The sequence below is a fragment of the Pithys albifrons genome, chromosome 2, assembly GCF_047495875.1.
Source record: "Pithys albifrons albifrons isolate INPA30051 chromosome 2, PitAlb_v1, whole genome shotgun sequence".
In the NCBI taxonomy this organism is placed as follows: Eukaryota; Metazoa; Chordata; class Aves; order Passeriformes; family Thamnophilidae; genus Pithys; species Pithys albifrons.
Genome location: NC_092459.1, coordinates 77491488 through 77516609, shown reverse-complemented (window position 1 = coordinate 77516609; position 25122 = coordinate 77491488). Strand labels below are relative to the sequence as shown.

Sequence of the window (25122 nt, the reverse complement as noted above, 5' to 3'; positions counted from 1 at the left end):
AAAAGGTTCTCCTCAGACCTACAAAGCCTAAGCAGCATCTTTTGGCTTTTTTACTTGCTCAACCTCTTCCCACATCAGCCAGCATTAGACTTCTTTCCAGAAACTCACCAGAACTCCTGACCCTCCATTCTTTTCTCATTTCTTGGCCCCAGACTTTGCTCTCTCTGGATCTTTGTCCAGCAGTTTGGTTCTCCCCAGTCAGCCCACTTCTCTACAGATCTCTTATGATTCTTCATTCCTAGTTCCACTCCACTGGTTCTTATATCAATTCTCCCTGCCAAAACTACACAGATTTTTCTGTCATAAATTTCGAACTCAAATTCAACCAGCAGTTGTCTACTCCTCCCTTGTCACCATCTTCTAGTCCCAGACAATTTGTTAGTCCCTTACTGCCTGCAGCCTTCAGCTGACAATATTTTCAGCCAGTCATCAAGTCCCACTCACAGTTTCCTTCCTTCCCGCTTCAGTCCCACTCCTGTCACTGATACATCACCTGCCTTTTGTTCCTTCTACTTTGTCATAGCTCCTTCCTCCACATATCTTAAATGACAGCAGATCACCAGCAGCACACACAACACTGAGTTCTCAGCTGTCAATACAGTGCCTGACTTCATCACCACCTTGAGCAACCCATTTCAAGGAATATCTACTCCCACCAGGGCTGGGGTGTATTTAATTATTCGCTGTAGAGGGAGTTTGAACAGTTCATTAACACACAGGAGGTGCAAGAGGTCTAGCTTATGTAAAACAGAAAGTCATCAGACTTCTAGCTACTAAAATAAAACTTAATCTTCCCTGGGCATAAGCAAACTCTATTATTGTAGGAGAATGTTTCTTTACTAAGCTTAAGCAAGGAGAGGCTTGTAGCCTTTTTATTTCATTTTCTTTTTTTCTGTCTTTGCAGGCTACCAAGAAGTACACCAGAAAATGAGATCAATTTTTTTAACGATATGACTTTTTTTTTCTACCCTGTACTTGAGCACAGTAACATCTGACCTCTTCTGGATGAAATTAAAAAAAATTATGTCAGACTGATAAAAAAAAAAACAAACAAGGGGAAAAAAACCAAATCAGAAATAGATGCTACTATTCCTAGTAAGTGATTTTTCACATTGCAAGCACTTGATTATAAGCACTTGGAAGCAGGACTCTGTAAGGCAGAGCAGCTTGACAACCTTAATTACTGGGAAGTTCTATCAGCCTCCACAGTAACATTTTAATGTGTATAAAGACTCCATGGGAACTGCATTATGATCAGTGTAACAGAGCAGCTCAACACTACCTTGGTTCCACTAATTTCAGGTTTATTTATGCAGATTAAAATTATTCTTTGAAAAAAACCTTTTCTATATTTTTCAACAATATGAAATGATGGAATTGTGAATTTACACACAAGAAAGCAAAGTAAAATACTGTGTCTACTTTTAGAAAAAACTGAAAGAAAAATAACTTTTAATTAAAAAAAAAATCACACACTCCTGTGTTCCCTGGTACTACTGCACCAACAAATGATATAAATATTTAAAAGCTGTTCCAAGCATATGAAAACAAATAGGAAAAATAAAACTAAGAGCTGAAATTAAAGTATTTTATGCAAGAGGATGCAGAGAGACTGCCTCTGCAATACTGAGGAACTTGTCCTCCTATCCAGGAGTAATGACAGATATCAGTTCTAACTTTTAAAATTGTTTGCTCTAATTTGGTTGGTATTATTTTTGATAGGGAACTCTGCCCCCAGTTAACCATGATAAAAATCTTCAAGAAAAAGCTTACAGTTTAAAAGGAAGTTTCAAATTACTTTATATTAGTTTTCAGTAGTTAAAAAAAATTAATTAAATAAATAGTTCACTTCAGTCAAATAAACATCAAGGTTTGTTCACAGACCTGAGTAATGCAGCTGCAGGTCAGCACTGCAGTCACAGAGACAGCAACTCAGAAACTACATACATATCACAGTGCAAAAATTGCTGCATTATACTGAAATCTGTGCACTGTAGATTACAAGTTCAGTTCTTTTCCCTCTTTACTGAATTCTTAACCAGAACAACACTGGCCTCATAGATAACAATTTTCAGTTTTATCTTAATTTATGCATTTTGTATTTCAAATTCATTTTAAAGTTTTTTTCTTGAACTGTGTCTAAAAGAATACATTATTCAGAGCCTTCATAAATTTGAAAGAAAATAGAATTAATTGAATTTCTAAATTATTGAAAATTGGCCATATTAAAAGCAATCAGTATGTAAAATTAATAATAGGCATAGCCAAAACTCAGTGTAGAGACAGATACTATTATGTACAAGTTGGGGAAACATGCTGGAAATATTACATCTGTTCTTTATCAGGCTGAATTGCCCCAAGAAAGGAGACAGAGCAACTCTAGTTTGAACTTAAATGGTGGCAATATTTATAGCGAAACATCTTTTTGCTAACAGGGTTCAGCAGAGCCAAGTTTCCTCTCTGAAGTATCTGGCAATAGAGCTGCTCGCACATTATATAATGCCACAAGCACTTATGTAAGTGCTTTTTCTCAGAAATTCTACACAGGAAAATAAGAATCCAAAGTTCCATTGTATAGGTAGATAATGAGAGTCAGAAGAAGTGAGTGATTTGCCCTGGGACATTGTTGTGAGGCAACAAACAGTAAAAATTCACATCTCTGGACCTTTACCTTACGATTTTAACACTGATCTTCCTATAACTTTAACACTTGTTCACTGCAAGTAAAAAAGATCACTCTTCAGGGGAAAAAAAATAGAGCACATTGTCCCAAAATATTTCGTTTGTATGGAAAGTGGCAAAGGCAACTATAGCAAAACCCAGGTATTTTCTTAATAGTGTATAATAGAGCAAATGAGGTCTAAACAATAATCTGACTACACTGAGATCATAAATTCACAAAGTCAATGTTAAATTAATTAAACTCTAGTCAAAAAACTGGAAGTTTAAGTTACAAAGATGACATAGTTCTGCTTTCCTCTTACATTACATAAATTCAGCTAAGAGCAGACTACATTTTGAAAAAGCCATGCCCTGTGAATGAACTCCATTCGTTATTTTTACATGCACGTCTTTGCCCCAGGATGGTTAACCTATTTGTCTTCAGTCGGAAAGAATTAGCAAATTGTTTTAAAACATAGAAAAATATTGCAATATAAAAAGGTGACATTTCAACCCTTTTCCTAACAGCACATTTATGCAGAACATTTGATAGAAAACCAACTTTTTCATAAAGTTTTAACCACAGAGTACACAACATACAGAAATCCAACCCTTAGCATGCTGATGAACATTATTCTCTGCTAAGGGATCCATCTGAGGAACTCTGAAACATTAGAACAAGCATTCCTCAGCTGGATCCAATGGAGCTTATTTGGTGTCAGCATTCAAGCAGATTCACAAAACTAATTTCATCTCTCCACAGTCCTAACTATTGTAAAAGGTGTAAGTTACTATATTCCTTTGAGTCATAGAAAGTATCAGCTATAACATGACACTGAACTCAACATGGAAAAAAACATACTATTTATAATTTAAAATATGCATTATTATATGTATATTTATCATATATGTATTATTTTCAAGCTTACATCCTTTGAAGTTTTTTTCTAAATGGCCTGATGAATTAAGACAAACAATTTAAGACAGAGAGGCAGCTTTCATGAAAAATATTCACTCATTTGTAATTGGCTATCGCAGCTTTTACTAACAGTTTGAATTTTCATAAAAGTTTAATTGCTTTATTGACAGTGCTAATATAATTACTTAATAGGTAGAAAAAACACAAATATTTTATAATTATGAATCCACATACTTTACCAGCTCTTAATTTAGTCTTGAAAAACATCTGCTGATAAAAATATGTAAGTGCCCGTAAGTACAAAATTAATTTGCTCCTTCTTACTGTCAAACCAGAGCTGTAGAACTGAAATAGGTTTAACAAATACTCAATGAAATGTAGCTCCAAATCATTTTAAGATGATAATTCAGTGACATTTCTCTCTACACTGAAAATATAAATTCTTTTTAGTATACTGATATTTTGCATGGATGATGCATTATACACATTAACACTACATGTTAAGGAAAATCACTCTGCAGACAGCATCATCCATCTTGCTGCATAAAAGTACATGTAACAACCTTGAGAATCATCAGTTGAGGCACAAACCCTAAATAATACAAAAAGTTGAGCTGATTTACTAACTAGAGGGCAGGAAGTATAAGTTCAGGCATAGGGGGAGACAGTTTGGAGCAAAATCCAACTTCAGCAACCCAATTCAACAATTCAATGAAATCCAATGTTTTTAAATGAAATCTTTTAATGAACTGGATTTTTCATTAATTTAGTCCATAGTATGCTGTTTTTCCCCTAAGTAATTCCAACTCTCATAAAAGTAGTTATTTAAAATAATTTTAAAATGCAATGGTGATGAGAAAATTGTCAGACCACCTAATTACAAAAAGTAACTCATCAGGTGAGTTTCTGAGCTTCTCATTAGATGACACAATTATATTTTAATAATTATATTCTCATTTTCCTATGCATTTCCAAGAGAAGGAAGAACATTTTCAATTTTATAATTGAAGTCTCATTAAGACATTCATTTTTTTCCTAAATACTATAGAAAATAAAAAATAATGTCACATAAAAAGGTGAATAATAGAGAATAAATTTTAATGTTATATTCAGATATCATATAATATCCTCAGTTGGAGGGGACCCACAAGGACCATGAAGTACAACTCTTGGCCCTGCATAGGACAGCCCCATATGCCTGAGGGCATTGTCCAAGTGCCTCTTGAATTCTATCAGGCTTGGTGTCATGACCACTCCTCTGGGGAGCCTATTCCACTGTCAAATAATCCTCTGGGTGAAGAACCCTTTCCAATACCTAACCTAAACCTCCCCTAAAACAACTTCAGGCCATTCCCTTGGGTTCTGTTACTGGTCACCACAGAGAAGAGATCAGTGCCTGTCCCTCCTCTTCCTCTCATAAGGAAGTTGTAACTGCAATAAGGTCTCCCCCTCAGTCTCCTCTTCTCCAGGCTGAACAAGACCAAGTGACCTCAGCCACCCCTCATACGGCTTCCCCTCAAGGCCCTTCACAATATTTGTAGCCCTCCTAGATTTTAGACAGTTTTTGAATCAATTCAAAACACTTCCTGTTTAGAGATTGTTTTTTTAATTGTTTTGCAAACTCACTGGTGCTGATTTTACAGAAGTCTGCAGCAGAACAAGTTTCTTCTTATTTTCATCTTCTTTTTGCCATAAAGTATAATTTGCCAAGAATTCCAAAAGAAATTCATGTTAAAGTGTCCAAGTGTTTCATCACAGAACAAACAGGAGAGACTTTGATGAAGAAGAAAGCTCTTTAAACCATTTAGAAGTAGCTGCCTATCAGTAATATTTTTAAAATATTTCAACTATATTTAATCATTATTTTATTATATTTAATTGTGACATGTCAGTAGCTCTACAGATTACACTGTACACAATCCTAATAAAATATGGACCTTTTAAGCCCACAGATGCTATGTACCTAAGTGAAACACTCAAAAATTTTGGTCCAACACTTTAATTTATAATAGCATTGTTAACCTCTGAACACTTGAAGGGATTCTAAACATCTCAATCATGCAATTTGGACAGATTTTTTTTCCTGTATTTTTTTTTCAATTTCTCTTCCATTACTGAAATGGACACCAATTATATTAGCCATGTAATGAAGTCACACTTTCCAGACCTTCAGTGTCTTGAGCTGCAAAATAGCATAAAAAAACCAGTCTAATCACCTTAAATTTTATTTTTGGGAAGCGCAAATGTAAACCACCATTTATTATAAGACTTTTTTAAACTGATTTTTTTTCCTGTAGAAGAAGCACTGTACAGACATTTTTACATAACTTACCAAATATCTTTCTGAAGAGACACTGACTAAAATAAGATCATCTCCAACACGCACTTTTTCTCCTTCTGATCGTTGTTTTGAAGCAGGATGTATGGTCCACCAGCATGCTTCACCTATGTCAATATCGAGAAAGAGCAGAGAAAGAAATAAGAAGAAAAAGTCCTAATATTAGTGACGTTACTTTCACGCTTCTCACAGCCCTGAAGTTCTGATCCAGTTTTCAGTTGGCTAAACCAAGTGCCCATGTGTTTTCACTAACTAGTATTTTTCCTGCACCACCACATAAGCAGATGACTAAGATCTCTGGAACTGTGATTCCAGAGCAAGGAGGTAGCTCTGTGTTCTCTAGGCAACCTGGTCCAGGCTGCTTTTGCTAAAGATTCCCAGTTACTTTCTTTACAGATTCTGGAAAAGACATCAAAGAATATTCCACTGAGAATTACAACAAAGAAATAGAGCAACCCATCAGTAAGGGCAATGAAAATAACCACTTACAATACCTCTTAAAATAATATTTGAAAGTTCTCATAAATCCAAATTCAAATATGTTCTTCAGCATCTACTGGTTGTTAGTGTCTCTGAAACCCCAGAATATTTATAAGTATTAAAGTCACACATTCTGTTCCCATGACAAACCTTATTTTTGGATGTGCTTCCTGAACAAAAAGCATGCTTTTCAGAAGAGAACTCTTCAATCTTGAAACTGTTCAACTGTTGCAGTTATTACCCTTACTACTCCTAGCTAGAGCAGGAAAACAAGCAAACTTACATCTAACTAAATAATTACACCAAACTGATGGCCTTTTAAGAATTATTAGTCATTAAAAATAAATCTAAGTCCCCAGCAGTTGCTATGTTTTAATAGAATTTTTATTAAAATAATACAAGTTCAAAAATATTTTCAGTGAAAGGTTTCCACAGGACTTAAAACTTGGTAAAATCCCTTTGGTTATATTCACTAACATAAATTCATATTTAAATATAAATAGACATATTTATATCTCATAGAAAAGAAATATTCTATTAGAAAATATAAATATAAAATACTGAATATTTAAACATTAAACATTAAGTTTGGTTTCTTTAATTTTTAAAACAGTCTTACTTTTTACATGATTATCAAGTCTCTTCTGATTTTTAGACTGAAAGCATTCTCCTTTATATAGTCTTTTAAACTAATGTTTACCTGTTGTGTCCTCTTGCAATCCTACATCAAATGCCAGCTTATCCATTGAAGATCGAGATGTAGAGAGGCAGCATAGGTACTATCAAAAGACAAAGCATACAATACTTGTTCTGCTCACTTCTGATAATCCACTAAAATATAAAAGCCATCAGACAACCAACACAGGATTAACTGTTCTTAGATTATCCCCACTAGCAACTACCAAGAACGTGTATGCCTGATAAACTGAATGGCACTCAAGGAGACTTGAAAAAGACCTATGTTCTAAAATAACCTCTCGATTCGATCCAGGTTATCTTTCCATTGAGACAGGAATAGCAAGAGTGGAAATAAAGGAGTTAATTGCATCATGTTTCAGCTCCACCAAGCCCCACTTGTAGTTAAGAAGTTTGGAACCTGTAAAATTCATCAGGGAATTGAAGACTAGGACTTCTGTCTAAAATACATGCAAGAAGGAATTTCCTTTTTCACTCAGCCTCCAACATATGCTCAGGTTGACAGCAAGATGCCACCTGTAGATTCAGTCAAAGCTTATGCAAAGCTTATCCAAGGGAAAAGAATAGAGAATTCACCAACTCGGGCTGACAGAGGATTCAGCACTATGGGAGCCAGACTTAGTTTTGGCACTTATCCAGATACAACCAGCTTGATTTCTTGTTTCCAAGCGTCTACCCTTCACAAAGGCTTCACATAGAATGCCTTTTTGATGTGAATAATTCTCCAGATATCAGTAAATAGCAATAGCGTTGGCACTTCCAAACATAACTTTCATAAAAAACAGAAATCATTGCTGCTCACAACTTCTGTTACATACCATGCCGCTGTAGGAATGGCGCAGCAAGATTGCATGCCCATAGAGTAGCGTTCGATGGCCACCACCTTGTGCAGACTGAAAAATAAAGAGGCATCATAGAGTTGTATGTTATAATAAAATGAAGCCTTTTGAGAAAGAAAGGAAGAAAGATGAAAGAAAATTGTGTACTTTGTGCCATCACCTATTTGGTAAAAAATATGTTCTAGAATCTTGATTCCTTCTTCCTTGGGCTGAAAGCAGGCAGCTTCTAGAGAAAAGCAGCTTTGATGTGTGCCATGCTACCCTCTACATACTTACATATTATTGAATCTCTCTATAGTCACCCATCTTCCTTCCAAAGTATATACTTTTATATACAGAAAGTATGCAGAGGGATCTTCTGGAGTATTCTCCCTATTTTCCCAGAAAGTATTAATCAACCACATTGAAGATCATCAGCCTGCAAACTGCTTGTGCCCTACTGCTTAAATACTATAAGAGAGAATTCTTTATCTGCTAGGACAGGTAAGTGCTCAAAGATATCTAAGCTAACTCAACAGTATTTGGAGATTATGAAAATTCAGAAATCATGCCCAAGTAATTGTTCATTTTGAGAAACATAGCATAAATTTTGAGTGAAAGAAAATTAAAGTAATAAAACACACTTTTATCCCAAGTAACTACAACCATTTTTTCTACAATATTTTCATTACAGTTTCTATTTATCAATAACCAGCTTAACTACTCATGAAATAATAAATAAATCTTGGTGAAGCATGAGCAATGCTTCAACTTCTGCTGAAGATTTATGTATTTCTTAGACTGAGATGCATTGGACAGGAGAAGTGACTGCTTGACAAGACACTATGAAGAGCATAAGTTCATATTTGACAGAACAGCTCATGTAACATAATGCATACCACACTTTTCAAGAAGTGTCGATAAATACATATTTTATGAGTCTTTAAATGTGACAATTCCATAAGCATCATTATTCTTTCACATAGGACTCCTAATTTAATTTCTTAAATATAGTATTTATATCCTTTCTTTTACCACAGTAAACTGACCTTCTGTTTGATTGGAGCATAAGATTCATTGCAGAATAAATTGGAAACAATCATAATATCTTATGTCTCTGGCAACTACACTTCAGTGCTGAAGATCAATTTAACTGAATGGCTATGTGCCAACACACAATTATTTCCCTTCCTTATTTATTCATTGTCCTTCTTTAACTTTTATGCATTAGCACTTGTTCTTCTTTGAGTTACTAGGTCAAGAAAAAAAATAGGAATAGGTGGTGGAAAAGCAAGCACTTAAAAGCACTTTAAAAAATAGTGATTTTAGCACTTTTTGGAAACTGCCAAAAGTTCCTGACTTTTATCTTTATGGAGTAAAGAGCAGCTTGATGGACAAAAGGTGTATTTTGACTTTAAACAAACTGCATAGCAGTCAAAATGCAAGGAGGAACATTCAATAATCTCTCTGGAATACTGAATGATATGAATTTTTATTAAGAAAGAATCAAAGTCATGGATTTTGTCACAGACCCAGTCTTGACGGTGAGATACGAAGTCTTAGCTTTGAACTACCATTAATACCACCTGTTTTTCCAAAGGCACAAGGAAAGAAAATGACATTTCATAATGCCAGGCCCTCTGTGTCAAAGCTGAATGCTGAATGTCTGCTACTTATTAGACTGAGGAAGAGAGAAAAAACTGCTCTGAACATATTGCCCTACCAACGTTTCACCATTTTTATCAAAATTATTCTGTGTTACTCTCCAGAAATTTGGTGGCTAACATGAAGTTTTAGTTGCCTGTTGTACAAAAGATGAGAGGAATAGTGTGACCAACAAAATCACAGCGATGTTAGTTTGCCCTTACTTTGGCCATATCCATTTGTCTAGCACCTGTTTTGTTAAATGCTCACTTGTAGCTGAATAGGAGAAAGGCTGGCTCAAAAAAACTTCAGTCACTTCTGTGAAAAATGGGAGAGTGGCTTTTTAGATTATTTTTCCAAGAAGATTAAAGCAAATCTTTTTAACCAATACTATTTTGCCCATTAAAAATATGCAAACAAGTTTTTCATTTGTTTCTTAGATGGAAAGCAGAGTTGCAAAAAAAATTTAAAACAATTTTCATCTAAAGGTTTCTGAGAGGCAATCATAATCAAACCATCTATATGAAGGGAAAGCATAAAGGTGAAATGGAAAAATACAGGAAAGGCTAGAAAAGAACACTGGTTCTATGAAACTGCCATCCATTTTGGCACTTGTCTTCCAGGATACGTACTTACCTGTAAATTCGCTTCCTATTTTAATGGCTCATTTCATCACTAAATACTCAGCATTTATTCTTATGCCAGAAACTGCACAGGAAGTAGCTGTTGGACCATGATTGTCTACCAAAAGAATCTTTGAATTTCAAAATGATACATTCTGTTTCCAGCAGAAAGCTGTAAATTTTCCATATGTTAAAAAAAAAATTAAAATTAATTTAAAAGTTAACTGGACTTTCATGGCAAAGTTGCAACATTCAAGATGAGATTTGCTACTGAAGTTCTAACAAGTTTTTAGTAATATCACAATAATAAAAACATTTCAGAAAACTCTGCAAGTAAGACTTCTTGAAAGTCACAGTGCTGACAATTTCAATCCATAATACTCACAGATTTTTGCACAAGTATAGGAATGGCATTATAATGCAAGCAAGTTGCAAATAACCACATTATTTATCATGAGTCTTATTTTCTTTACGTTTTTAATTTCCAATTTTCAGAGTAATTTCTAAGTTGAACAATACATTCCTTGACTAAAACCAGAGTGGACAAAGATACATTTGTATTCAAAGAACTTACCCATTGAAGTTCTACAAGCTATGCCATTCAGGACTATCAATTATATTAATGCAAAACTATTCCTAGTTTACGCCCCCAGAGTCTGGGATTTAGTATAAGACTTGAAAAGCCTTCAGAACTGGCAAACACTAAGGACAATAAATTGAGATTGAAAGCATATGGGGCAAATTCACAATGCTTGTGAAAAATTTATGTAAACTGCCCATCTCTAATCTAATATTTTTTCAACTGGAATACAAAATTAATTTGGAGTCATCTCATTACCCAAAAGTCATTTCCAAAGAAAAGGCAGTTTAGAATATAGCAACAAGAATTAGAGCTGAAGAAATTAGGGTTCAAAATATGTAAACAGCTTTTAAGTTCAATACATGTTAGACCAGGCAAAGAGAATAGACTACAAACATCTGAGCTGTTTAATTTGATGTGAAGAGTTTTATCTTGAAACTTGGAGGAAAAAAAAAAAAAAGGAAAAAAAACTAAACTGGTGAAATAATTATTTTTCCTAGTTTTCTTACTAGAAAGAGGATTAAAATGCCAAAAAGTACTCCAACACTACAACCTATAAATTCTCTAGTAAAATATACAAATAATGGAATGAGCATAACATAAATAAGATATTTATAATTAGATTGAACAAAAATATCTATTTTACTGTGAATTTTATACATTTTTATATACACATCACTGTCATAGGTACAGACATGTAATCACCAAAAAATTCACACAGTAGCACCTGCAGTGCTGTGCCTATAGGCGCATTCCTACACTCCTGGACTCACGTGAGAAGCTGCAGGAAATCCATCATGGTGACACTGAGTTAAGTGTTTTGGAATCATCTGTGCTTCTGGGAACCTCACAATGAGACTTTTTAGAGACTGGTGAATAGCTTTGTGGCATCCATGATTTTGAGTCAGATAGCCATTACCTTTTGTATTGTGTTTCTGTGGCCACGTTCTGGTAGCAGCAGTGGGGGCTACAGGGATGGCTTCTGTCAGAAGCTGCCAGAAGCTTCCCCTGCATCTACCAGAGCCAGTGACAGGCTCCAGGCTGGGCTTCCTGCCACTGGCCAAGGCCAAGCCAGTTAGGAATCATAGAAACACCTTCATGAGGACATATTTAAGAAGGGAAAGAAAGTTATTGTGCCGTCAAAAATTCCAGCAAGGGAAGAGCTGAGTGACAATATGTGAACGACAGTGTAGACATTAAGGTTAGGGCGAGGAGATGCTCCAGGTGCCAGAGATGATGTTCCCCTGCAGCCCATAGTGCAGGCCATGGTGGAGCAGCTGTGTCACTGCAGCTCATGAAGGGGTGCAGAGTTCCACCTGCAGACTGTGGAGGAGCCCATGCTGGAGCAGACGGATGCTCAAAGGAGGCTGTGACCCAATGGGAGGCCCATGATGGAGCAGGGTCCTGGTAGGGACCTGCAGCCCATGGAGGGAGGAGCCCATGCTGGAGGTTTTCCTGGAAGGACTTATGGCCCTGTGAGGAACTCACACTGGAGCAGCTTGTTTATGAAGGACTGCACCCCATGGAGAAGTGACCCACATGACAGCAGTTTTGTGAAGAACTGTTGCCCATAGGATGGGCCACAGAGATTTCTTGCAGGACTGTCTCCCATGGGAGGGACCCCATGGGGAGCAGGGGAAGGACTCCTCCCCTGACAGTGCCAGATACAACAATAGACCACAACCCCCATTCCCCATCTACCTGCACCACTGTGGGGGAGAAGGTAGAACTTGGAAGGAAGCAGGGATGTGGGGAAGGTGTTTTTAAGATTATTTTATTTCTCACTCTTTTGCTCTGATCCTATCAGTAATCAATTTAATTAATATCCCCACTTTGAGCCTGTTTTGCCCATGATGATAATCAGTAAGTGACTTCTCCCAGATCTTAACTCATGAATCCTTCTTTGTATTTTCTCTCATCTGTCCAGTTGCAGAGGGGAGGAAGAAAGCGGCTTTGGTGGGTACCTGACACCCAGCCAAGGTCAACCCATTACACCTTTCTACTATTTTCAAAAGAATAGCCTTATTTCTACCAGGGAAAAACATTTCTTAGACCAATGATTACTCTACTGCAAGCAAACGTTGATGGTTTTTTTCTGACTTTTCGTCACAGATCTACACAGTCTCTAAATGTGTGAGAAGATGGGAAAAGTTATGAGCTTCAGGAAGGTACCAGAGAAGGACAACCATGTCCTTGTTATTTCAGTATGTACACAGACAAACTCCTGTAAGATTGTCAGTATTCAGAAATCCAATGCTTGAGAAAGCATGACAGCAATTGTGTTTAGTACATGTCTATTCAAACAAGTCTAATCACCCATGAAAGAAATTTAAAAATACTGAATGTGTTACAAGAACACAGGAACTGATTCACACTCTAGAAAAAGTCATAGAAGATAACACAGTGAGTTTCTAAGAACAATGTAATGGCTTTTCCTGCTTCATTCCATGAGGGGTCCTTATCAGTAGAATGCAATTACTGATATGCGCTATAGGGAAAATGACAGTACGAAGATTAAATTGGTGGGGAAAATAACTTTGATGGACTTAAAAAAAATAAAAATTAAAAAAATACTAGTAGTAAACCCTTCAAAAATGCAATCCATTTAACTAACAGTAATGGCAAATCATGACCCATGTGCAATCAGTTGCTCTGCCTCATATATGCTCCGTACCTCAGAACCAGCCCTAGCAGTCTAGATGGAACTTAGGACCACTCAGTATTTGCTCTGAATGGGTTTATAAGAAAACACTACACATGGCACTGAACACCTTTGATATGGGAAGGCACATTCAGCAGCTGTATAGTAAAAAAAAGCAATATGCTCCCCAGATTTTTCTTCACAAATGTTTTCCCAGGCAAATACCACAAGATAATGTTACAAGTTTCAAATATGACTATTGATGGCTGTTTCATATATGCACTGGAGTAAAACAATGTTCTTTAAAGCACTGATTACTCACACTCCATTAAAATGGAGCACACTAACAATGACCATCTTAAAATAAAACAGATGCTGGAGACAACAGCATTTTAAACAGAGGACACCTATTCATAAAAACATTTGCAAATATAGATTCAAAGGCACAGAATATCCTACAATTACCTGCCTTGAACCCTTTTAAATTAAAAACCATCACCACCACAAAAATAAACCAAGCAGGAAATTGAACCCACCAGTGATGGAAGCTCTAAAGAATTGTATATAAAAAACCTACATTTCCTCCAGTGATGGAACCTTATCCAAGTCCCTTCCTTGGGACCCACATTGCAGCTGTCAAATTTTTCATTTGGGAGAATGCATTACATTCTGAAATTGTGGGTTTGATTCATTAGGAAGACAAGTCAAATATGAAATTTGGGTCTGACCACATGTATTGGCTTGGAAAAAAATCAACTATTTGAGTAAAACTATATTTAGGCCCTGGACTATGCCATTCCCAGTCAGAAACAACCTCTGTCAAGATCAGAGATATAAGGCTGTTGGCATCAATGCCTTTCTCAAGACACTGATGAAAGTTTTTAAACCAGCAGGCTAATGTAAGTATTTAAGCTAGTTCTTTAGAAAGAAAACTGTGAATGTACAAAATTATGCCTTGTTTATAAAAAATTATTTAGAATGTTCCTTTATTTAAACAAATCAAATGTTTCCATTTAAAAAACTTTATGATAGAATGAAAACTACTGAAATGATGTGGAATAAATACAGATCTTGAAAGCTTTTGAATCCTCACTCAGGAGAAGGAAAATGCCATGACAGCAGAATTAGCAAGGAAGTGGATGAAACTGGAACAAGACCAAAATGTACTGTGAGGATTAGGAGGGAAGGACGTCCTACAGTCTAAAACTATCTCACTATGGTTCTACACATAAATATTTGCATGATGCTACAACCATTTCTGTAGGGAAGATGATACCCAAAATATTTCCATTACAATTTAAAAACTATTCACTTATTGATTTCTTTATTAATGTGCAGTTTCTTAATCTGTTCTAGACCAATGTTGGTGTATTTATTCTAAAATCAGCAATAAAGTAATCCTATAAGCTGCCTAGAATAGGAAGCCACCACAGGTAAGTGTTTGATGAGGCCTCTTACTCCCCACAATTATACACCATCTAAATTTTTTCACACTGAACACAATTGGAGATGACTAACAAGAGCTTCTTTCTGACACTAGGCAACAGCCAGCTGGAAAAGATGGGAAGGCTTGTTCTCTTACTGCCACCATGATCAATTACAGTTTACAAAAAACTGAAACCAGTTCTTCATGTGGTGGATTTTCCTTGGCTGGATACCAGGTGCCCACCAAGCCACTCTACAACTCCCCTTCTCAATTGGACAGGGGAGAGAAAATAAGATGGAAAACAACTTTTAGGTCAAGATAAGACATTTTACTAAAGCAAGTGAAAGGCCACACACGCACAAGTAAAGGAAGAACCACAAAGATTTTATTCGGTACTTCCCTTCATCAGATATCTGGCTACTTCCCAGGAAGCAGGGCATCAGCACACATAGTGGTTGTTCCAAAAGATAAATGTTGTAAATAATTAATGCCTCCACTTCCTCCTTTTCTTAGCTTTTATATCTGAGCTGACATCATACAATATGGGATATTCCTTTGGTCAGTTTGGGTCAACTGTCCTAGCTGTGCCCACACCCAGGATCTTGCCCACTTCTATTCTACTGATGGGGGGACAGAATGTTGGAGAAACAGCCCTGATGCTGTGCCAGCACTGTTCAGCAATAGCCAAAACACTGGTGTTATTGATGCCTTTGAAGATCTCAATGCAAAGCACAGCACTGTGAGGGCTGCTATGGGGAAAATGAACTTTGTCTGAACTAGACGTCATACACTTGATGACAAAAATACAAACTCCTATTAATTTAGTCTATGGCCACTAAATAGCAAGTGGAAAGAAAAAGGTCCTTTGGGTAAGCAATTTAGGCCACCTAAAATCTGAGCATTCTGCTTGCAGTTACACAGGGCGCTTAGGATATCCACAGCTGTAAGTCTTGCATTTCTGTCTTGTGAGATGAATGCAACCAAAGAGTCCAGAAAATGCCAAGCAGTGGTGAAAACAGAATGTGTGGAAACAGGCCGAGTCACTGCAGAATTTGTGAAGTAACCCTGGAACAGATCTAGAAGGCTTGTGAAACAAGATTAGGCAGGCAAAACTAAACAACTGACACTTGGAATGCTAACTCTGGGAAATTAAATCTTCAGCAGCATCAGAGAACCTGAAAATGCTGCAAGCAGTAAGGACTACAAAGCTACAGAGCATGAGCCAAGAAGTTTTATGTGTTTTTCTTGCTCGCAAAAGAATCTATTTTTAAAAATCTTGTTACAAAACAGACAGAACTCCCTTTCCCAAATAACAGCATATCTAGGCCCAGAAGCCTTGAATTCTACCAAAAAGCCCCAACTAGCTAATGAGACCTTTATGCAATTACTGTGTTCTTGGGCTGCCATTTCCAGTGGTTGGCACCAAACTCACAGCATTTAGTTGCTTAGAATTTAGAGATGCAAAGTAAATCAATTCACTGATATACAGCGTTGAGCTAATATTCCTTTGCTTCGCTCCCATCACTTAACAGCAACATCAAAGGGTGAATTCAAACAGACTAAAATCTCTGTTTGTCTCATTGTAGCCTTTACACCATATTACAGTAGAATAACAGGAAGTTGAATCTATCAAGATACTATATATGCTATGCATATTCTTTTTTTTACAGCTTACTTTTAAACCACTACTTGGTTGATCGACTTTTCAAAAATACACTACAAAACAGTAGGTGCTGCAAAAATTCAGGCATGGAGATTAGATGACTGATGACTGCTAGTAACTATTCTTAGATGGCCACTGTGGGGGAAAAATCAGTAAAAGAAAAAAATAGAAACAAACCAAACTTCTTTCACTGACATGATCAGCAGTTACCTCCTATTTTGAACCAAGTCAAAAATAAAACAGAAAAAAGAGTTAAGCCATCCTTAGGAAACTTGTAGTTTAGCTAGAATTAAAAACTGCATCACATAAATATCACATAGAAATCTGAACCTGAATAAATCAACTGGCCAATAAAAAAAAACATAAGCATGTCTTATTCAGTTGAGAATACAGAAATATTATACAATCTACATTAAAAAGATCGGAAGCATTGGTAATGATGACAAATATTTGTGCCAGCCCCATGCTAAATGATCCCAGTTCTGCTAATCTTGACCTCTTGGAAGGTAGAATTAGCAACACTTCAAATATATCTCATTGTTAATATTTCTGACACTACATTTGTGTTATCACTTCCCCAAAAACTTCACAACAAGGAAAGGGAGACAGAGCAGTAAAAATAAATAAAAATTGAATAATATTGATCATCTGTTTCCAGCCTTATATTTAGAATAAATGTTTATATTTATGTCTAAGGCAATATTTCCATTACAAATGCCTACTTTCAAGCACTTTCAGTGTTTAGAAAAAAAAATTGCCCAAGGGGATAAAATTTATGGCTCTCTCCCTTACCTTAATAAAGATTTCTCTTCCCCCATACTCCTCCTCCTAATCTGCATAGGACACAGAATAAGTAATAAAAATCTTCCTGGTTATTTTAGAGCTAAATAAGTGGAGGAGGGAGGCATTTTTCACGGGTTAAGGACAGTGACTAAGCTTTTTCTGTTGCTGTATGAACACGGAATGTGAATCATCCTTGTCACTTGATAAAGAAACTCAGAGATAAAGAATAAGACAGACAGCCAAGTGGAAAGAAAAGATGTATAAGCAGAGGAATCATGCTAGGAAAATTCCTCTGACATCATTAAATCCAGCCCTTAAAATAGAACTGCTTATCTAGCCTAGAATTTCTCCTTTTGGGAGTGTTGACACTGAAACAAGACCATACCATAGAGAAGCAAACTCTTAGGGGATGAAAATCAGGAAAGAATTAATTTTAGAAGATGAATTGGGAATAGATATTGACAATTAAAGTAGAAAATTGATAAGCAACTCATTTTGGTGAAAACTGCAGCTAATTATTCAAATGTCAGTTTTTTAAAATGCTAAATTCTTAAGAGTTGCACCAAGTGCTTTATCATAGTTTAAATTACAAAAAAAAAAAAAAAAAAAAGAAAAAAGAAAAAAAGAAAGGCAGCCATAGGAAGCAGAGCTGCAGCAAATGCCTGCTGACCTGAGGCAGCAACAGCCCCATCCCAAAGGCTCCCCACTCAGTCCACTGAGACGCCAAATCATCACAAGGGCATTCTTGTGACAAAAGAAACAGTTTGCTATCCCTGCTTTCCAAAATGCCTAAATGTTTTACTGTGACTCTGTAATTTATTTGTTGTCTCAAGATATTGCATTTACTGAATAGTGCTACATTTTTACTGAAAGGATAAGTATGAACTGAGAATTAGAGAAGCCAGGCAAAAGTCCTTTCTCACAAAGCCCTTTGGTCCTTCATGATGTAAATAACCGTAACACCAATCCAAACTAGTCACCGTGGTTTCTAAATCCAAATTTTTAAAAAATTCAGTATGTTTTATTTTAGTGAAGGTAAGTTGATGCTGATGTTAAAAATAAAGTGGAATGTATAAACTGTAGAAATTCACAGAAGTATAATACCAAATGTTTAACTTGCTTACCTTCATCATAAATTTCTGCAGATCCATGAGAAGGGGGGAAAAAAGAGAAAATGTGAAATGAATATTTGCTTTCAGGTGCTTAAAAATGGGATTTGTTTTCTCTGAAAAAGTGAGTGGGATACACTCACTGCAAACTACATTTAAAAGGACCATTTATCATTGCAATTAGCATAATTATACCTCATGCTGGAAAGCAAAACAGCTGCTCAGAACAACGTTTCATCATTTTTTATGCACTAGTTTTCTCAGGTGTTTTTGTTTTCCTTTTAATAATATAGCATATGAAATACTTATGGCTTAAAGATAAAACACAGTACAGGTAAAGCAGGAGCCATAAATGATCATCTCAAACATCTTGCTCTGCTGATAGTTTCTAAGTGGAATGTGAGTTGTAAAGTTCTGCATGCAAAGTGCAGTGCTGAAGAGCAACACCACTATTGTTAGTAACATATTGTATGTAAATGTAAAATACATTAAGAAAATTTAATAAGACTTCATGCAGTGGTTTACAAAAAATTCAGGGCCACATGACTTATCCTAGAAGATTATGGAAATTTTTAGCTTAATTTTCACAAATGTTGCTCAAGAATAAAAGGAGAGTGATACGTTACATACAACTATTTGCATTTCTTTGTGAGAGACCTATGGCCACCTTTTCCCCTTCTGACCTCATCATTTTGTGTTTGGTATCAAAAAGGTTGAAACTGAGTCTGAAGTTTGCCTCTATCCTATATGAACAATAGCGTGGCCAGCAGGACCAGGGAAGTGATCCTTCCCCTGTACTCTGCATTGGTGAGGCCACACCTTGAGTACTGTGTTCAGTTCTGGGCCCCTCAGTTCAGAAAGGATATTGAGATGCTGGAGCGGGTCCAGAGAAGAGCAACAAGGCTGGTGAAGGGACTGGAGCACAAGTCCTATGGGGAGAGGCTGAGGGAGCTGGGGTTGTTTAGCCTGGAGAAGAGGAGGCTCAGAGGTGACCTCATCACTGTCTATAACTACCTGAAGGGAAGTTATAGCCAGGTGGGGGCTGGTCTCTTCTCCCAGGCACTCAGCAATAGAACAAGGGGGCATGGGCTTAAGCTCTGCCAGGGGAAATTTAAGTTGGATATCAGAAAAAAATTTTTTACAGAGAGAGTAATCAGGCATTGGAATGGGCTGCCCGGAGAGGTGGTGGATTCACCATCCCTAGAGATCTTTAAATGCAGATTGGACGTGGCGCTGGGTGCCATGATCTAGTAAATGAGCTAGAGTTGGACCAAGGGTTGGACTCGATGATCTTGGAGGTCTTTTCCAACCCAATCGATTCTATGATTCTATGAACAGAGTCTAACTAGAGAGCTTCCAAGCAAGGCTGTCCGCTTTCATTTCGTACACGCTTTTAAACCAGAAGTATCTGTTCTCAAAGATGTACAAGATGTTCTAGCTTAAGGAAAAAAAAAGATATAATCTAATCATCTTAAAACGTCCAAACATTTCTATCCTGAAAATCCTTCTAGGCCTATTTGTTTTTTATTAAAACAGCTTGATACTTGTCACCCTGAAATTTTGATTCCTTTTACTGGGTGACTCCAGAAACGAACTAGAAATCTTTACTGAGCCATCCAAAGTGGGTTTTGTGTAAATTCATTAATACAGAAACAAGTTATGTACGATTAATACAAATAAAACCTTTCTTATATTTGTCAATACTTACTTTCACTTGCCAATATACTGTAAGTTTATCAAGAATATTAGATTTGTCAAAATCTCTTCCAGCTGTCATTCATCTATGAAATTTTATTCTGAGAACTCTGCAACCCCATTGCTTTTTTCCTATTACAAGTACATTAAACAGCAGCCTTGTGAAACCTTCTGGCTCTCTTCTTGACAATTTATTTAATTGCTTGTTTGTAATCTCTCAACTATCTTCAAGTTAATGTGAATAGTTTATACAGTAGCTTCTTGTGTTGGATTTTTTGGAAGACCAGATTTAACAATTCATTCTCTTCTGTTAACCTATTAAATGAACTATAACAAATGAGAGGCAAACAATTGTCATCTATTTGGATCTATCATAATCATGTTCTTTAGAGTTGCTCTGGTTCCTTAATAATTTTGATGATAATTTACACATCATTCTTACAGTCAGAAAGTGCCATGAACAGTTCCCCTCAAGCTAGAACACCTGAAAGACAACATTGGGTAAGAGAAGTCTGAACACATATATCCCCCTATTGCTTCAAAACCACCAGGGAAAGAAATACTCTGAAAAGTAATGGTTGCAAAAACGTTTTCTCTTCATGGCAAACTCTTAAATATATGTTACACCTACAAATGTGAAGTGAATATCCCTGTGAAACTTTCGGAAAGCCTGAGAATTTAGGTATCATGATCTGTGAGCAAACAGTCAGGACAGAGGGTTCCTGACACTACTGTCATACTCTTCTGCAAGAACATTCTCCAAGGTTTTCAGACCAAATCTCATCTTACAAAAAAGAGAACACTTACTTTGAAAAACATTAACTCTCATCTTGAGGGGGGGGAGGGGGGTGGAAGGAGAGAAAAAGAGAAAGCAACATAGCTGAAATTATGGACTTCATGTAGGCAACAGGCTGTTACACAAGAAATTTTTCGAACTCATTCCCTGAAGAAGAAAGAACTTCCTGCTCCTACACACTTGCTTTCTGTACCTCAGCCCAACAGTGCATGTGAGTTTCTTGGCTAAAATTAGCAATTCATAATATGTATCTGAAAATCAAACAATTATAGAACAGATATAATTTGAAATTTCTTGAAGTCATTCTAACTTTCTGTTCTGGTTTTGCCTGGGAGAGAGTTAATTTTCTTCCTAGTGCTGGTGCAGTGCTGTGATTTGAATTTAGGATGAGAATAACAATAATAACACACTGATCTTATTGTTGCTTAGTGTTTACACCGAGTTAAGGACTTTTCAGGCTCTTGTGTCACCCAGCCAGCACCCAGACTGGAGGGTACAAGAAGCTAGGAGGAGAGACAGCCAGAACAGCCAACCCAAACTGGCCAAAGGGATATTCCATACTATAATGAGTAATGCTTTGTGTACACACTGAGGAGAAAGCTGGGCTAGGGCTGCTGCTCAGGAACTGGCTGGGCATCAGGTGGTGAGCAGTGAATGACTGCATTTGTTTCATTTGTTTTGCATATTCTAATTTTTTTCATTATCATTATTTTATTTTCTATCCTATTAAACTGTCCTTATCCTAACACACAAATTTTAAGGTTTTTTTACCCAGTTCTTGCCCTCATCCTGCTGGGGGTTGGGCTGGCAAGGAGCAAGCAGTTTGGTGTTCAACTGCCTGCACATTTAAACCACATCAATCCTTTCTGATGCCCAAAATAGGGCACAAAGGATTCAGATAATGAAAGATCTGACCAGACCATGTTATAAAAAATTTTTTATGAGCATTAATTATTTTATTAGTCTCTGGTCACAATGTTGATTTATTTGCTCTCAGAGTCCATGAGAATGTAGAATCATAGAATGTTTAGGGTTGTAAGGGACCTTTAAAGATCATCTAGTCCAAACCCCCACAACAAACAGGGACATCTACTAGACCAAGTTGCTCAGAGCCCCCATCAAACATGACCTTGAATGTTTCCATGTATGGGGCATCCACCACCTCTTTGGGCATCCTGTTGGTGTCTCACCACTGTCAACATAAAAAACTTCCTTATATCTTACATAAAACCCTCTTTCAGAATAAAACCATCACCTCTTGTCCTAGCACAACAGGCCTTGCTAAAAAAGCAATCTTTCTTATAGCTGTCATGCATGTTCTCAAAGGTGTGTTATGCAACATCTTATTTGGGGTGTATCTTCCCCACTGTCCTGTTTATCACCTCTGGGGGGTGGATTAAGGTCATTCTTTTGTTGTACTTTGTCACTGCATTAGAATACGATAAAAATGAGAGTTGTGAGACTAATCTGGTATTTGTACTCAGAACTGCCGTCACCTTCTTATTCCAGGAGCCATCTATCAGAAACTAATAATCATTACACCTTTTACCTTTACTCCTCAGAGCGCCAGTTTATGGGGGGGATACCTTCCTCCATCTTGCCCTTTTCCTTCAGCTAATTACAGCGCTGTTTGAGAATTTTGAATATCCTCAGGATGTTCAAACCAACATGTTCCTATTGCTAGGTCTCTTGAATGTGTTTCAGGTCTTGTTTATGGTCAAACAACTATTTAAGAATATCGCCCATAGATCTGCCCTGAGTCTGGATAGTGATGAGTGTCAGGGTGTGTGGGATAGGATAGGCAAGTGCCTAGAACAGTTGTCATCTCCAACATTTTGGAATTTCACCCATGAACAATTACAGAATCCTCAAAAGCCAGTAAAATATTTGGAAAAGGTAGGGTCTCATCCTGGTAATTCCAGAAATACACAAATCACTGCAACGTTTGGGCCTGACTCAGGCCTGCCAAGCCCTGTTCAACACTGATCAGCACCCTCAAGGGGAAGAGAAGGTGTCTTTATCTGATGACATCATGACAGGCAGCTACCCTGGCCACAGGCACTGCAGCTGAACTAAAGAAGCAACCCATACCAGTATCAGTCACCTCTATACACAAAAAGAAATACTGGAAGCAGAAGTGAGGTCATTAATAAGGAACGAAAGAGTGCCTTCTAAGAAGGAGCAGGAGGAAGAAGTGGACAAGACAGACTTCTTCAAAGCAGAGATATCACAAGAACAAAATGAGGAAGAGAGGCAAACACTGACCAGGGAAGAGAAAAAGGCAAAACTCATAAGCAAGGTGCCATGCACTGGGCCTGAGTGAGCTGTGAGATGTGTAAAAAGATTTCAGCTCTTGTCCAGGTAAGCATATTGTCAGTCTTGCTGATCCGATGTTTGGAAAATGGGAACAGTAGCCTGGAATTAGAAGGTAAGGAAGGTAAGGAAGCTGGGATTCCTTTCTAGGAAAGGAAGCATTGACAAAGTGGTTGAAAAAGGGACACAATTCCTTAATTTCTGGAGGTGCCTTCTGTTAGATGTGTAGGAAAGGCATCACTTCAAGGAAAATGTTACATGTCAACTAGGCAAGTGGACCACCATAGAAAAAGGTATCCAGTACCTGAGGGAGGTGGATGAATTAGTTAGTCAACTCCAGGAATATGAAGAAAATCTTTTTTTTTTCCTCATCTCATCTGCAGAAAAACTGGCTCAACAACACAAAAGATCCTACTTCCCCTCAGTATGGACCAGTATCTCAGCTATTAGAAATAAACTTTCCTCTGCTCAAAAGAGAGGATGTAGTGGTACACATCACCCTGTGACCACAGAGAGGACATGAGGAAATGGAGTGGAAAATGCCTCTGTTCTTGAGGCACAGGCACGTGAGTTTCAAGGAAAAACAATCACAAAAGAGGGTTCCTTCCAGGAAAATGAATAGGAGGGCTGATCTTACTCCTGCTTGAAGAGACTTCTGCTTCATATTTATGAGAAGTGAGTATTGAATGTTATTAGTAGGACTAGAAGGGCCCTGTCTGCAACCAGATGGAGGAGAGGGTTTACACAGTGTGTGGACCCAAGGATCTGGCCATCAGACTCACAGTATAAGGCCCTAGTAGACACTGAGGCACAGTGTACTGTAATGCCATCAATTCCCATTCATATTTCTGAACTGACAGGAGTATCCCAACAACTGACCATATTGGAGGTTGAAGTGACCCTGATTGGGAAGGCAAAAGCCCTTCTTTGTGACTGGCCCAGAGGCTCCATGCATTCTTGGCATAGACTGTCTTAGGAGAGGGTATGTCAAAGACTTTAAAGGATACCAGCGAGCTTTTGGTACAGCTGCCTTGGAGACAAAGGAAATCAAAGAACTGTCTACCTTGCTGAATCCCTCAGAGGGCCCTTCTTTTATGTGGTTGCTGAAGGCTGAAGAACCACAGATGCCAATCACTACCATAACGCTGCTCCAGCAGTAGTATTGCACCGAGACTGTTTTCCATCCATAACCTGATTTGCTGACTGGAAAGCAAAGGAGTGATCAGCAGTACCCACTCACCCTTTAACAGTTCATTATGACCAGTGTGAAATCCTAAGGGATAGTGGAGACTAACAGGAGACTATCTTGGCCTGAAACTCATGCTGCCATGCCACTGAGTGCTGCCATATTAAACATGCTAGAACTTCAGTATGAACCAGAGGCAAAAGCAGCCAAGCAGTAGCCACAATTGATACCACTAATGCATTTTTCTTGACCTCTTTGGCAGCTGAGTGCAGGCATAATTTGGTCTTCTGTTTTATTATCTTTTTCTCAAACCATGAATTTTACTTTTTTTCACAATTCTGTCCCCCATCCCATGGGATGAGAGGAGTGATTAAGCAGCTGTGTGGCATTTAACTGCCTGCTGGGTTAAATCACAACATATCTATTGCTCTTGAAAGGTATTCCCTGCCAAACACTATGACCAAAATGTTAAAACAAACGGATGCAGACACCAAGTATAACAAATAATTGTTGCACACTAATTCAGCTAAAAGAAGAGAATAAACTGTGAGAGCAGTATTTTAGTTATATACAAATCTCCAGCTCTTACATCAAAATATGACATTCTATATACCCAACAAACCATACAGAGGTAGGCAATTACCAGTATGAAACACTACTTAAAACCAAGCTAACTCTTAATGGTTAATAAGGATCAAATTCATGTGCGCTATGTAGTTTTCAGCTAGATGTGTAGACTTACTTTACAGTC

At 37.3% G+C, this 25122-nt stretch overlaps 1 protein-coding gene across 1 annotated transcript in view; it reads right to left on the bottom strand.

The window, feature by feature from the left end:
* Positions 1-25122, bottom strand: part of RYR2 (ryanodine receptor 2) — a 371658-nt gene that overhangs the window by 233750 nt on the left and 112786 nt on the right. The window contains exons 5-8 of the mRNA XM_071581075.1: positions 18397-18411; positions 7913-7987; positions 7099-7177; positions 5913-6025 (exon numbers count right to left, since the gene is read on the bottom strand). Of these exons, the coding sequence (XP_071437176.1) occupies positions 5913-6025; positions 7099-7177; positions 7913-7987; positions 18397-18411 (282 nt within the window). The remainder of the gene's footprint in view (positions 1-5912; positions 6026-7098; positions 7178-7912; positions 7988-18396; positions 18412-25122) is intronic.